The sequence below is a fragment of the Lygodium microphyllum genome, chromosome 30 (genome assembly GCF_053477565.2).
Source record: "Lygodium microphyllum isolate KBCC chromosome 30, Lygodium_microphyllum_v1.1.10, whole genome shotgun sequence".
NCBI lineage: Eukaryota > Viridiplantae > Streptophyta > Polypodiopsida > Schizaeales > Lygodiaceae > Lygodium > Lygodium microphyllum.
The window spans coordinates 91,048,813-91,065,380 of NC_141164.1; the positions used below are offsets into that span (position 1 = coordinate 91,048,813).

General features: G+C 39.3%; 1 protein-coding gene across 1 annotated transcript; it reads right to left on the bottom strand.

The window, feature by feature from the left end:
* Positions 1–11,192: 11,192 nt before the first annotated feature.
* On the bottom strand, positions 11,193–12,114 carry LOC148010110 (putative pentatricopeptide repeat-containing protein At1g68930). Its single transcript, XM_087672874.1, has 2 exons — positions 11,458–12,114; positions 11,193–11,297 (listed from the first exon to the last, which is right to left on the bottom strand). The coding sequence occupies exons 1-2, from the start codon at positions 12,112–12,114 to the stop codon at positions 11,193–11,195; spliced, it is 762 nt and encodes a 253-aa protein (XP_087529000.1).
* Between the last annotated feature and the right edge of the window lie 4,454 nt (positions 12,115–16,568).

Sequence of the window (16,568 nt, forward strand, 5' to 3'; positions counted from 1 at the left end):
TAAAATTATGCTTGTCTCTAAAACAAAATAATCGACAAAATTTTTTCAATTTTTTTAAAATAAACCAAGGTAAAACTACTACCAAGAAATAACAAATGATACTAACAATACATAGAATCCATGGCTAAAATAAGAAGATAGCAAACATAGATCAAGGCACTAGATGAGGCAAAGACTTATGCCTGAGAACTCACTGTCATTGTACCGTTAGGAGCTTGTGAAGTGTGTAGTTTCATCATTGAATCATTAGGGGATTGTGAAGTGTAGTGTAGTTTTGAGTATTATGACACCATGTAGTGTTAGAGAGGGCTCTACGTATTGGACAATCTTTTGAGGACTAGTTCTTTATATCTAGTGTTAAAGGTGGCTAAATATTGGTCCACATTTGTAACACCAAAGTTTAAGAAGTAGCTAGATATTGGACCACATTGTGACTAAGAATTTGAAAGAGATACACAAGTCATTGACACTTATTGATGTTTTGGATACTTGTTGATATTCAAAGAAATCTTACATTCTTATTGATGTTTTGAAAACAATGGTGGTAATGTTCCACCATGATTAATTACATATAGAGCTAACATAACTATTGCAATCAATAAGATTTGTGGTGTAGATTAGATCGCATACTTTTTAAAAGTATTACTTCTCCCAATAATCATCAGGAAGGTTATGTGGTGTTTATTTGCTCTCATGAAGAACCAACTTTGCTGAGATGTGACAATCAGAGTTGCGTTGCCATTGCCAAAAATCCAGTGTTTCATGCACGCACCAAACATATAGAGATCCAGTATCACTGGTGCACAAATCGGATGTTGTATGCTCGCGTAGTGAACGTCGAAAGGTCCCCAAGAACAAAAGAACTCTACTTTTTGCACAAAACTCAAGGTAGAAAGCATGCACGACATGAACAAGAGACCAATTGGGTGCAATCTCCCCCCATGCCTTGTGTGAGCGCTCCACAAAGCATGTATTTTATGTATTAATCATCTTCAAGCTCAAATAATAGCCCAAATTACAAAATAGCATGCTTTTGGCTTTTGAGTTTCCTTTAGCACAAAATAGAAATAAAGCTAATGGGTGGGCGCCCAAAGAGTCAGGCATACCCAATATAATGTCCAAATACAAATATCATAATCGTGCGCCCATACGCATACAAAATAATAAATAAATATCCAACGCCTTAATAAATAGGCACGACAAAATATAGGCGCCATGCCTAAGGTATGCGCCCATAAAAATATAAGTAATAACTCAAATACACGCTATCCTCCAATGCTTTCCTTCGCCACTGTTGCTATTTCTACACATCAACTGAAGCATTCACAATCATTAGTAAAATAATACAATTAAACTGACAAAAGTGAATACCTAGCAATCTTTAGCTACATAAATAAATCAACTGGTTAGAAATCAATCCTAATCTTAATTTATCACGAGTTCGCACTCTAAACTCATAAACGTTTATTAATTTAATATGTATTTTCAGGAATCACCCGCTATGGAATCACCCATGTACACACTAAATTAATGAAACGTCCGAAAAGGATAGGCGTCCCCATAAACTTCTCGCACAAAGAATCCACTTCGTGTATGAGCCCCAGTCAACAAAGTTTACGGAATCCACTGTAAAACCTCACGGAATCCACCGTGGCACAGAATCCACCATGGCACAGAATCCACCGTGAAATATTCCTCTTGGTATCAATCACTATGCCCCCCTAGCGGGGGTCCGGGGGCAGCGCCCCCGGCCCGATGGTAAAGGGAATAGTCCTTGGAATATTCCTTGGCTGACTAGTAGAGGCTTATATGGTAGGTCGGTCAAGCCGACCTAAGGGCCTTCGCAGGCTATAAAAGCTAAACCCCTTCACAGCCATCGATCATTCATCTTTCACCCAATCAGAGTTGTTGTTCCAGCTAGCCTTAAGCTCTTCACCTATCTTCTATTTAGATTGCCATCTAAGCTTCACACAGTGGAAGTGCACGGGCGGATAGAGCCATCTTTGTATCAGTTGTTTGGAGCTAAAGAATTTACTGATTCTCCTCTTATCTGTTGTATACTCTCTATCTCTTTCTCAGATTCTGTTCGCTGTGCCGTGTAATATTTTACAGTTGCTACCCCTGATAAGTCATCTCACTACCTAGAGTGATCAGAACTAGGACTTACACCTAAGGTAGTCCTTAGATGTTTTGGCAATGAGGCTGCACTTGAAAAGTCCTTCGTGTGCTTTGAATGTGCCACCTCCTCTCTCCACTATGTATTCTAGAGAGCTAACTTCTCTCTCAATGCAGACACTAGTGCTAACTCCTTAAGATCTTCCAACATCTTTGGTGCATTTCCAAGCAATGTGTGAGAAAGATGTAAATTTTTCTCAAGATCCCAAGTGCATCAATGAGTAAGTGTGAAAGCCCTTGTTGCTTCAACATAGTACGCATGATTGCACATACCCGATTACAAAAATTGACAAAGGCAACATCATTACTATTAGAGAGTGATATTTTCTCTTCCATGCTAGATGAAATGGCCTCTGTCAAGCAAATGCAGAGTGCTTCTGCAATATTGAGGGCCATCTTTACAAACTCTATACAAAAAACAAGAGCAACCATGTAAGCATGATAGCCCATGCTTAACCTACAAAGTATAAGTTAATTTATGTCACTTGAACATACACTTGGAACATATCTTTTATTAAAAAACATAATTTCATATCATCTAGATGTTTGAAATGTAACACAAATTATATCAGATGTTACTCACCATGAAAGTATAAAATTGCAAGAATTTGCACCATTTTAAAATAACTACATCGAATATACAACGTAAATAGCTAGGATATGGGAAGCTTAAACATCCACTCTAAGGTTTAATCTAAAAGCACCAATAACCATCAATTATTGGGAAGTTGTTCTATACTTGTTTTCTTAAAAAGCACACACATATGAAAGGATTTGGAGATGGGAAACTTAAATATCAAATCTAACATTTATCTAAGGTCACTAGCAAGAACTAATTATTGAAATATTGTTTTAAAATGGAGAAACTTGCTATCTCAGATATGGGCTCTCTACACTATTATTTGGGGATTCTGTTCACCTGAAATCAACATGATATCATCATGTCATTGTCAGAGTATGTGGATAAGCTGTTACATTGGTTTAATATACAAGATTGCAAACCTACGTGCACTCTTATGGGGCCAGAGCTTAAAGTTGTCTATGCATGATGGTGAAGAGATGTTTGATGTTGTAATTTACAGCTAGGCTATTGGTTGTCTTTTTTATCTTTGCAACATACGCCCTGACATTCAGTATGCAGTATCTGAGATGAGTAGGTATATGCATAGCCCATCGACTATACATTACCAAGTCGTTAAGCGGATGTGTGATGCAGATACTAGGCCATCTACTAGTGGACACAATTTCTTTTTGGACCATTTATGCAGTTCATGGCTAAGTGGGAAACAACCTGGCTACCTTCTCTTATGAGGTTGAGTATAGGGCAGCCTTCATGGCAACAATGAAATGTATATGGTTGTGCAAATTGTTGGCTAATCTACATTTATCATTGGAGGGTCCTACATCCATTCTTTCTGATAGTTAGAGTGCTATTGCAATGGCACAAAATCTTGTGTTTCATGCTCGCATGAAACATATTGAGGTGCATTATCATTATGTTAGAGAGAGATGCTATGTAGGAGAGATCAACTTGATGTATGTTCCTACACAGGAAAATGATGCTTTTCGCAAGTCCTTAAATTTTCTCCACTTTGGTGATTGATCATTTCTATACTTTACCACATTGGCACTGTAGGGGGATGTTAGAATTTACCAATTCTATGGGTAGTGCCCAATGTTTTAGTCTTAGTTCTTGGGTAGCAAGGATTAAAAAGGAAAAACAGATTGCAGACAATCCACAAATAAGCAAGAAAGCTAGACAACGAAGGAAGATTCAAATGGGGGACTTTACTTGGGGAGTCAATCAAGTTCCTTACAACTCTCTTAAAGATTTAAAAGGTAAGAAGGCCAAGGTTACATATGGTCAACTATTGCAAATTAACTCATCTTTAAGCAGGCAATGGCATGGGTTGGTTAGCATCATGAAAGGAAAAACACGAACTGGGCATGTTGGAGTGATGTGAAAGACATTATACCTATCATGAATGCATGGATACACGGAAGGAAAATTGATCAAGTTTATGTTGATGGTGGTGCGCAAGTTTGTGTAATCACTGAAGAAGCAATGTTGCAAATTCATCTTAAAATGACAGGGAAGTCACTCTTTCAGGTTAGAATGACAAACAACTCAAAAGGTGAAATGTTTGGGAGTCATAGAGAACTTAGAAATCAATATTGGAGGCCAAAGATCATGTTTGGATTTCCATGTTATGCCTGCAAAACTTGGGGAATATCCTCTGATTTTTGGGACTATTGTGGAGGATTGGTATGATTTCCATACAAGATTGGTATGGAGGTCAATTAAAACTCTATTTGAAGAAGCCAGCTCATAAGAGGGTGATCTTTGACATGAAAACAAGGTCTATTATTCAAAATGGATATGAAAGTGATACTACGCGGGTGATGAAAGTAGTGATTCAAAAAATTCTAGCCTTGATGAGAAGGATAGAGAATGGGAAGCTAGCCTAAATTCTAGGGATGTTTACCTCTTCAAGTTTTCAATCCAAGGTTCAAAAAGAGAGGAAAAAGTTGAAAATATTCCTGCAGGAAGTACAAACCTCATGTAGGAAACATGTGATCAACAACGTGAAATGAAAGTTGGACTACCCAAGCTTATGAATATGTTGGGAAATGACTTCAGTGATGAAAGAGATAAATATTTAGCCATTTTTTAGAAATACCCAAAACTCTTCGCTACATAATATCACGAATTGAGGGGTACTTATAGGATTGTGCACCATATCAAATTGAAAGAAGGGTATGGACCAATGGCTCAAAAACTTAGGAGACTTAGTACAATTCAAGAAAATGTACTTAAAGTTGAAATTCAGAAGTTGCTTGATGCGAGACTTATCCATCCTGTTGATGATGTAGAGTGGGTGTCTCATGTTGTAATGAGGCCAAATAAGAATGGAAAGTGGAGAGTATGTGTTGATTTCAAGTCGCTTAATGTAGCGACTAAGAGGGACTACTATCCTCTTCCATTTCAGGATGAGATCTTGGATCAAGTGGCTGGTTACACTATGTGCGATGGATACTTTGGATATTTCTAGATCAGAAAAGCAAAAGAAGATCAAAAGAAAACAACGTTCAGTAGCCCATGGGAGATCCTTCTTCTATAGAGTAATGCCCTTTGGTCTGATGAATGTATAAACCAGCTCTTCAAGATGGGTTAGATGGATATTTGCCCCTTTCATTGGGAAATCTTTACATGTGTTTATGGATGACTTTTGTATGTACAACTCGAGGGCATTATACTCTCAAAAACTTAATGAATATTTATGCAGACTTGATGATGATGGTGATCAGCTAAACCTTGATAAATATAAAATAGCAAGAACTAGAGTGATACTCTTAGGTCATGAAGTGTTTGTTAATGGTATTTCACCTTAGCCTAGTAAAGTTGAGGCTTTACTTCTTATGGATTCTCCAAAAATTATAAAAGAACTGATGAGCTTTATTCAAAAGTTGAGGTATCTATCAAGACCATTCCATATACTGTCCAAGTATTTATATCCTTTATAGAAAGCAACTCAAAGGGATCCTTTAGTTTGGATGCAAGTTGAAGAGGATACATTTTTGCATATTAAAGAAAATTTTAGCATTTTTCGAGTTCTTATGCCTCCAAACTGGGATGAACCTTTCTTCATTAGCATTAGTGTTGGGAAAAATGCAGTGGGAGCCATTTTAATGTAGAAGGAAAAGGGGGTGTCTTATATGAGGCTTGTGTTTTATATAAGTAGCTCCATTGGAGCAATTAAAAAACCTTGGATGGAAGAAGATTTATTGGTATAGGGGCTGGTATATATAGTTAAAAGATGGAAATCATACTTGATTCAAAAACCATTTGTAGTACTTACTAGTACTTACTGGTTTTGTGATCTTCTAAAAATGCCCAAAGAGTTATTAAGTGACTGTTGGCTCTGCAAGATGTTGAGTTTACATGTTTAAAGGAGGATACTACAAGAGCTAGCTTAGCTGATATTTTGACTTGTAAATAACCTTTTGAAAGTGCAACTATTATAAAATGAAAACTAATTTCGCAATTGCCAATTCATGAGGAGAGGAAGGATAAATATGCTACCTTGTTTTTTAATGGCAGTTACAGGAGAGTGCTAAAAAAGGGAGGATTGGGTTTTCTCATTTTTGAGAAGTATTTTTTGGAATTCAAGAAAGTAAAGAGATATAAAGTAACAATGAAGTTGGATATGGGAGTTTACATACTCTCTTAAAATAGTGTATACAACTTGGATAGAGGAAGATATTTGCAAAAGGAGATGCTATGTTGGTGGTTAGACAAGTTCAAAATGATTGGGAAGCCAATAAAGATATTTTGAAGGATTGGCTATTTAAGATAAAAGGCCTCATGAGGTAGTTGCAAAAATTTAAAATTTGGCATATTAGCAGGGAAAACAACCATGGAGCTCATGAACTGGCTAAAGATGCTCTTTCCCACTATGTTGCTACCATGAGGGTGGATAATACTAGGTATGAGCATAGGGAAACCCTTCACCTAATTAAAGAGTTTCTAAAATTTGGGGAGTTAAAGTCATTGGCTAATAAATACAAAAGATATGCCATTGTTAGAAAGGCTAGGGCATATCAGCTCATAAATGATCACTTGTACATGAAGGGGATTGATAATATACTAAGAAGGATGCTGAATAGTTTTGAGATTTCTGTTTGGTTATCATTGTCAGAAAGGCTAGGGCATATAGTGCTCATAAATGATAAGCTGTACATGAAAGGGATTGATAATATATTGAGAAGGATGCTAGATAGTTTTGAGATTCCTGTTTGGTTATCTGCTTGTCATGAGGAAGCATGTGGTGGTCATTTTGGTTTTGATGTTACTAAAAGAAAAATTCTAGTAGCAAGACCTACTTGGCTTAGTCTGAGTGCGGACTTTGCTCATTTGTGTAAAACTTGTCATGCTTGCTAGTCATATGCAAAAAGGGTACTAATTTGAGAACCTACTAAAGCTATTGTTGCTTATGGATGGTTTGAGAAGTGGGGGTTTGGATTTTATTGGACCTTTGCATGGTACAAAAACAAGAAAGTCTTACATCCTTACTGCAGTTGATTATGTAATCAAATGGTTTGAAGCTAAGGCTGCAAGGAATTGCAAGAAAGAGGATGTAACTCAATTCCTCATGGAGGACATATGCTGCAGATTTAGAATACCACTAAAAATAGTGACAGATCAAGGTACTGGCTTCAGAAATAAACTATTGAGAGAATTAATAAGGAAACTAGACTTGAAACGCAGATTTGGTACTTCTTATTACCCTCAGTGCAAGGGACTGGTGGAAGCATTCAATGGAATGTTACAGAAGATTCTCTTTAAGCTGGTGGAAGATCATCCTAAATATTTGGACAATTATCTACATGGGCTTGTAGAACAATGTAGAAGACAAGGAGTCACCCCTTCTCAGTTAGTATATGGTCAGATGCTTTATTACCTATGAATGTCGTATTTCCTATGATGGAGTTTGTAAGAAAGCATCTGTTAGATCAAATAGAGTTGGGAGTTGATAGAGGACTGAACTTGCATAACCTACAGTTGGATAGGCAACAAGTAATGGATTGTTATGAAAAATAGATTGTGAAGAGAAGGGAATGGTTCAATACACTATTGAAGAAGAAGAATATTACAGATGGAATGCTGGTTATGAGATATGACAATAGCTTGGACTCCACTTTTCAAACCAAGTTTCGAGTAAGATGGGAAGGACCTTTCCTCATCAAGCGAAAGCTTGAAAATGGCACTTACTTGGTACAAGATTTAGATGCGTCTCTTCACAATAGTAGAATCAATGTGTTTCTTCTAAAGAAATATATATGTAGAGTCTTGTAAATAAAGGGGATATAAGTAATGTACATACTATACGTAGAGTAGGTTGCTTCTAGTTTATTGTTTGGGGCAGATTCATTTTTCTAAAATCTGGTGATCACTCACTCACTCACTCTCCCTTCCTCCCTCCCTCCCTCCCTCTCTTTTTCCATCTCTCTCTCTCTCTTAATCTCTCTGCCTTTCTCTCTATTTTCATATCTATTTATATCTCCTTTCCTCTCTTTTCCTATCTCTCTTTTCATCCCCCTCTCTCTCCCATAAGAGAGGGAAGGCCTGTCTCTAACTCCCATGAGAGAGTGAGGGAGAGATATATGGAAGGAAAAAGAGAGAGGGAGAGAAGGAAGAAAAGAGAAAGATGGTAAGAATCTCTTTGTATGAGGGAGAGAGGGATGGAAGCAAAGAGAGAACTCGTTCTCTTTCTTATCCTCTACCTATCTCTTCTTCAATCTCTCTCTCTCTTTCTCTTCACATAAATGATAATCTCTTTCTCTCCATGTAACAAAAATATACAAAGACAATGGGGGAGAAGGAGTAAATAGCTTACCTCAAGGCTTGGAGAAGCATGTTTACTACCTTGAATCTCTTCTTTGTGACCTTATCCTTCTCCTTTTCCCTTGTGAGTTGGTGTTCCCTTGGACTTATTTCCAAAGTCCTCCTTCAAGATCTCTATTTTCCTCTCTATATACATGTGTATGTGTGTGTGTATGTGTGAAGACAACAAGTTTAACGTATATGGACATTAATGATGGAATACATGGTTAGATGGGTCTGCACACCTATTCTTAGCATGTCATGATCATTATGATCCTCACATAACCATTGACTTAGTACTTATTATATCTAATTTATTGCATCTACCTACAACTGGCATAGTTATAGCACCAGTCAATTAGTATAGTCAATTATGCACTATTTGACTTAGTAGGTCACTTTTGTTTATGTTCTCTTACCTATACTTTGTGAACATTGTATTGTGTCATTAAAGAAGAAGACGAAACTAGCAGGAAATTTTTGTGGTCTCCATCTCTCTTTTTGTGTTCTTGAGTGAGCGTTCTCTTGTGTGTATGGTGTGTTTCATACAATAACTCAAGAAAGTCCCTTCACCACATGAGTCCTGACATGGTATCAGAGCAAAGCTAGTAAGAGAGACTAGTTTTAAAGATTAAATGAATAAGAATAAGCAATGATTTGAGCAAGCAAGCAATGGGTAATAAGCTCTCCCACTCTTCTACTCTTTCTCTTGGATAGTGCTTGTGGAGATATTGGAAGTATGGCAGACCAAAAATCACTACAAGGAAACGCAGGTATAGCGACGGCGGGTAGCGATGCAGGAATAGTGGCATTGGTATTTGCATCGCTATTAGTGTCGCATTTGCAACCCAAATAGCGATGCCCCAAAGGGAAAAAAAAGAGGGCTAAAACCCAAGCGTGTTTCATTTCGTGCATTTGTGAAACATTTCGAGAGGGAGAGCGAGAGAGAGAGGGAGCGACCATTTTGCATAGAGGGTGAGAGAGGGAGAGGAAGAAGGCTTGCCCCTGACGCTGTCGAAGGGTTTGTGAAAGCAAAATCGCGTCTTCAGAAGACCTTGATAAATTTCTGGATAGAAGATTAGCAAAGATGCAAAGATGAAAGAATCTGTGTACAATAATAGATCCGTCAAATTTTCATTGAGACCTCATCTATGCAGCAATGATAAGATCAAAAACAAGTTTTCAGCTGAGCATAGAATTCATCCTTCAACATAGGAACCTTTAGTATAAATCTGGTTATCAACTACAAACAGAAATTTCAGCATTGTCCTTTCAGCAGCATCAGCCAAAGGATGGATCTATGGATCCACAGACTTAACAATAAACCCAAAGGAAACTTGATTCCAATTGTTGAGATGAACAATATCACCACTATCACATCAAAGATAGACACTACTTTCGTTCATTCGCCTCTGATAATTTGAACCTGGATATCTGACTTAAAGCCCTGAATTGGAGAGACTGCTTGTAGCCACTGATGGTTGTAACAAGAAGGCTGTAACAAGAATAACAAGCAGAACAACAACAGTAAAGCTCACACCTTCATACCAGCCTTTCCCCACACCATGGTTCTTGATACTTAGGCCTAAAGAAAGGGCTGGTATAAGAATTGGGCCTGAAACTGTCTTTCGTGACTCCACTTTGTAAGGTCTTTCTTTATACCCTTAAAGGAACTTCTGATTTTCATGTCCAAGAAGCAGAATATACTCTTGGCCTAAGCTGCAGGAATATTTTCGCAGAAGAATGCTCGAGGTTAGATGCATTACCATCGAATCTTCTTGAGAAATGACAAAATAAAGGTTGTCTTCGTTCTGCTTTAATAAGTTAGTGTTCTGAAAACTAGACTTCCTGCAATAGTTCTCTCCTTGAGAAGCTTCTCTTCGGCACCTGTCTGGTGGATACGGAGCTGTTTATTATCTCATGTATGATAGCCTCTATTGCTCTAGATCTGAGTTCATCCTTTGATGGGGTCACAAAAATAAATCCTCTCTGTTCAGCCGTTAGGGAAACAAATCACTGACGAAAAGCAGGTTTTGCTGTTAAGCACCTAAGGTGGCAGTTATGGCATGGAGCAACCTCTATTCCACAGAGCTGATGGCTTTTGCTATTCGTTTCTTCTTCTGAATTTTAGGAGCCTTGCTGCGCTTCTTACCAATGAAAGAGGTCAATGTCCGGTGGTAAGGAGCTTTTTATGCTCAGAAGTTCATACTTAGCTTTTTTCTTCATTCGTAGATTTTTCATCACTCACAACTGAGTGACGTTTTTTATCTCCTCTCGTACTTTAGCAGCTTCAATTTGTCATTACAGTCCGTCAAAACTACGGATTCCTCCACCCTTTGCTAGATGTCACCACAACAGTCTTGTCTTCATCTTCATTCCAAGCTCTTCTGTCCTGCTTTTTCCGTTTCCTCTCAGTTGCAGCATTGAGTATTCCCCCCCCAAATAGCAGGATTCTACTGATCTCTATTAGTCAAGTGACTGCCGCTGAATCAATCGACTCCCCTTCGTCTACTCAGAAACAAATCCATCTCTCTCCGTTGAATTCGCGTCGTTCCCTTCTTCCACAGTCGATCCTGCCTTTTTTTCCATCGTTTTCGATCCTTTCTTTTGCTTTCCTTTAGGTTCCTTTTTTTTAGAAAAGCGGCTCAGCCACTCCCAATTGAGGTTTCCCAGGTTTGCTACCAGATGTGTATACCAGCAAATGGTGAGGATAATCTTGAACAAACAATGCATCCCTCTGCAATTTTATTCACAACATACAAGAGAAAAAGTAAAGCTATTGCATAGGCATCTGTTTATGCATCTCAAAACTCCTTTTGTTACCTTCCAGATCTTTTGTGCCCTCTGTCAAGACCTTTTCAACCTGTCTCACCTATATATAGCAGTGGACCAAATACCTGTTTTCCGATCCCTACATCACCCCACTTTTGACATGCACCCAACACAGTGCTCCACACCATGTCATCAGGTTTAGAAGGCATATTTTTTGCTGATACAACAGCCTCGTCTAGCTGGCCAGCACAACCAAGCAGATCAACTAAGCAATTCTGATGCTTAATACTTGGACCAATGCCATACCGGCTACTCATCAGCTCAAAATATTTCTGACCCTGGTCCACAAGTCCCATATGATTGCACACAGTAAGCATATTAAGAGATGCAACTCCATCTAGTTGAATATTGTCTTCCCTCATTCTCTCTAACATAAGGAAGACAACTTCACTCTCACCTAGGTGAGCATAACCAGTAATCAGTGCATTCCACATTACCAAGTCCTGTTTAAACATCCCATCAAACACACTCTGAGCATCAACCATGCTTCCACATTTACCATACATGTCAATAAGACCTACAGCCAGATCAACTTCAATGTTGCTGGGTGCAGCCTTGAGAACTTGAGCATGTATCTTCTGCCCAATTTCCAAAGCTGCTGCATGACCGCAAGCTTTCAACATTGAGACAAGAATTGTGCTGTCAGGTAAGTGGGCCTGTTCTTGCATTTTGGGAACAAGTTTGCACACTTTATCACACTCTCCTTGCTCAGCATAACCCATGATTATGACATTCCACGAGACTGCATCTGGACACACACCTTCCAACTACATCTCTTGAAAGTGACTCAATGCTTCTTCATAAAGCCCTTCAGCTTGGTACCTAGCAATTAGTGAGGGCCATGAGACCACATCTCGAAACAACAGATTTCCAAACTCTTCCTGGATTTCTACAAGCAAACCGCATTTGGCATACAGACCACCAATGTACTTCGATTTGCATCTCTTGGAAATAGTTTAGTACTTCCTCACAAAGCCCATAATCGGCATATCTTGAAATAAGTGTAGCCCATGAGATTGCATCTCGAGTTACCAATCTATCAAAGACTCCCTGTTCTTCTACAAGCATGTCACATTTAGCATACATGTCAACCAGAGCATTGTTGATTAATTCGTCTTGCTCTAAACCCTCTTCACTATATTTTTCGCATAGAATGAAAGAGCAAACATAACGACTAAGTATGTACAAAGTATCAGATCACACACACAACTTTTGGGTGGTTTTCACAGCTCGAATGCGCAGCAATACGACATCCACCCCCTCTAATCCTGCGCATCCTCCGGATGGGCCAACTACCCATGATCATTATCATCAAGTTCCACAAACAGATCAACCTCTTCATTATGCATTTTCGGTATATCAACAAGATTATCTGTCATATCATCTGTCTCTTCTATCGGAGTTTCTTCTTGTTGTTCTCTTGCAAATTCTTCCAATGCATAATCTTCATCATCTCTTTTCTTGAAAATCTTGATTCTTTTTCCAGCAATAGGCACTGTAAGCACTGTCCCATCCAATTCTGTCAGCTCATATGTTGCATTATCAAAGATATGTCTGACTATGTACGGCCCAAACCATCTTTTCACCATCTTCCGAAGTGTAGTATGTTGATTTTCAAGGCTGCTATCAAAGACCAATACCCAATCTCCCTCTTCTATTGCTCTAGGCCGCAAGCGATGCCTGCTGTCAAACCTTCCTTATTTCTTCGTCTAGCAACCTTCAATCTGTCAATAGCTAACTGAATATCCTCTGGTCTCCTCTCCAACTGTCGAATTTGAAGAGCTAAGAGCTCTTCTCTCGTCAAATCCTCCTGCCAAGGTAAAAATGACCAAGTCAAAGCACAAGTCTCAGTCGGCATAATAGGTTTCTGACCATACATCAACTCTGCAGGCATATATCCTGTGGTAACACTGTGAGTCGTACGATCAGCCCATAAAGCAAATGGTAGAAGTCTCGGCCATTCTCCAATCCGTCCTCTGCATGCTTTGGCTAATGCTTTCACAGCAATACGGTACTCTAACCAGTAGAGGACATAACCCTCTGGATTATATGCTGTAGTTAGAGCCAACTTGATTCCTAGCTGAGAGAAAAACTCCCTAGCTTCATCTGCATCCAATTCACCACGATCCGTAGTGATCTTACCCACACAACCATACCTGCAGAAAATTTCTTCCAATAAGAACTTACACACTGCACTAGTGGTCTTCGTTCTCAAAGATCTGCCCTCAACATGATTGGTAAGATCCTCTCTCGCTAAAACAATGTATCTCATATGCCATAGACCATAGGCATGGTAACCAAATCAACTACCCACTTATAATGAATGCATAGCGGATAGGTCGGATGAATCTCATCTCGATGAGGCACTACCGAATACATCTAGCAGTCTCTGCAAGTCTCAACAAAGAGAGAAACATCTCTATACATGCCTTTCCACCAATATTTCTCCTTGATTTTCTCATAAGTAGCCCACACTCCTCTATGACCAGCCCAAGGACTCTCATGAAACTCCCTCATCACCTGTAATTGTGTCTCTCTATCGCAAACAACCCGCAAAGGTAATCCGCCTCTTTTCTTCGGATGCTTCCAAAGAAATCCATCCTTGAGAAAATAACCATAGGCTTTCCTTCTGATCTTCTTGAACTCTTCATCTGTCCATTCATTTCTTTTGCTTAGTGTGCTAAGGTACCTGCCAATCTGCAACCAATCTCCAACATAGAGTTCTTCTATAAAAGCCACAATATCATAGACATGACAAACATGATCAACCATAGTGGCTGAAATTTCTGCATCATTCTCTTCTACAAGTAGAGTCTCCTCATCATCATATCTGGCTCTAGACAACATATCTGCCACTGGATTATCCTTCCCTGCTATGTGTTTAAATTCCCGACTTAATGACTTGATGTATGCAATCCATCTCAACATGGCTATATTCGGAGTAGAGCAACTCGTAATCATACCAATCAATGGCAAGCAATCTGTCTCTACCACAACTGAAGCTCCAATAAAGTACTCCTTGTCACATTTGAGAGCCATAACAATCCCCAGTAGCTCCCTCTTGATTTGTGGATATCTCCTTTGTCTCTCGTTTAGGACTTTCGCCCCAAACCGAATAGCATACCTATTTCCATCTGCATCATCTTGACCCACAGCCCAACCTATGCCAATTTGACTAGTGTCAACTGTCAATACAATAGGCCTTCCACAATTATAATCCACTTTCCTGAGAGTAGGAGCATTCTGCAATAACTTCTTCAATTTCCGCATGGCTCTAGTGTGGCTCTCATTCCAATAGAATTTCTGCCCCTTTCGAAGCAGTTGATACAAACAATCTGCTATGTGTGCAAAATGAGGTATCCAAATCATATAAATAACACAAGCTCCAATGAATCTCTGTACCTCTGAAGTGGTAGAACAATACTCCGCAATCTTGCCTATAGCATTCACCTTATCAGGTGAGGGTTTCCTGCCATAATATCCACACATATGTCCAACAATGACAAGCTCATTCACTCCAGAAACAGATTTTTGCCCTGAAAGTGTCAAGTTCACTTCTTCTAACCTGGCCAAAATCTTCTCACATGCTGAAATATGATCAGCCACAAAGAATATGCATCCCTCCTCATTTAGACTCTCATTCTTCTCTTCTTCTACACATCCCTTAATGGGCACATCATCCAAGAAAGGCATGGTAAGCTGAGGTATGTAATCACGAAGAACCTTATGCATGGCATTCATCATATGCGCAACAGAATTAGTGGCACCTTGAGGCAAGGTACACATCCTGACAAGCCCAATAGGAGTTCTCATGGTGGTTATGTCCCTACTTTCCAAAGCCAGCTGAAACTGATCATATCCTGAATACAAATCACCTAAAGAATAGATGGCACGTCCAGCAAATGCCTCTGCAAACTCATCCACAACTGGACCTATACCAACATTCCTAATAGTAACTCTGTTCACTGGCTGCATGTCCTGAATAAATCGGAGAGTACCATTCTTCTTTGGAACCGTAAACCACCTATTTAAGTATGGTGCAGATGAAGGCTCAAGAATTCCCATCCTGATTTTCTCATTCAATAAATCAATCAGCTTTGGCAGGTGTGCCTTAGGCACTGGAATAGGTCGGAGATTCCATGGAATATGAGGAATAGTAAAAATGACCATAGGAGCAACAATATCAGGATTCACACATCCAATCTCATGCGAGAAAAAAGCAAATCCCCTTCCATGTCGCTCAAGCATCTCCTGAAAGCATTGCTTCTCTATGGGTAGCAAGAAATCACCATTTCCAATTTTCAATTCAGCAAGAGTCTCTGCTGAAAATTTATGACCTATATGCTCCGGATTCCTCAAAATTGGCTGTTTAGCAGCCCTCTCTATTTGCTGATCACTGTCAGGTGGAAGCGGTACAGCAACCGGCTTCACCTTCTTATCCACAGTTTTGTATTTCGTGTCAACCCTGGCTTCATTATGCTCTTCTGCATTACTCACATCTTATTGTAAATCAGCAATTCTGCACTTCAATGGCTGAATATCCTCAACCCTCTGCTCTATGGACTGCATAGGAACAGCCCTAAACTCTGAATGCTTAAATATTTCAGCAGTAAACTCTGTTGGCTGAAAGTTTTCAGCCCTCTGTGTCTCTGAAAGCTGATCATAACCAGCTGGAAACTCTGTTTGCTGAATTTCTTCGGCACTCAACACTCTCTGCTGAGTTGCCTCAGCCTCTGACTCAATCTGTGACACAAAATCTGCAATTTCATGAAACATGTCCAGGGACTGCACTAATACATTACTGTGATAATTCAGCATATCAGTTTTCAGCATATCTCCCATCTCTGTCATCGTATCTGCACAAATCACACTGTCATACATCCCATCTATGTGCTCATCATCCTCCAAAATTCCTGCATGTTTCAAATTTTTCTCCTTCGTGCATAGATACTGCCTGGCAGCTCTAGGCAACCTAGAAGTCTTCTGATAGCTCATTGAACTATTTGCTGAAATCCCAACAAAACCGGAGGAGAAAACACTGCTACCAGGATGCGAGAACTCCAATCTCCTTTGCTCTGTACCACCGTCGTCTCGCGAAACGGTGGTACCTAATGAAAACCCGAATCCCTCACAGTGGGCAAAGGTGCATCTCTGAGAGTATCCCTGTTTCTAACAT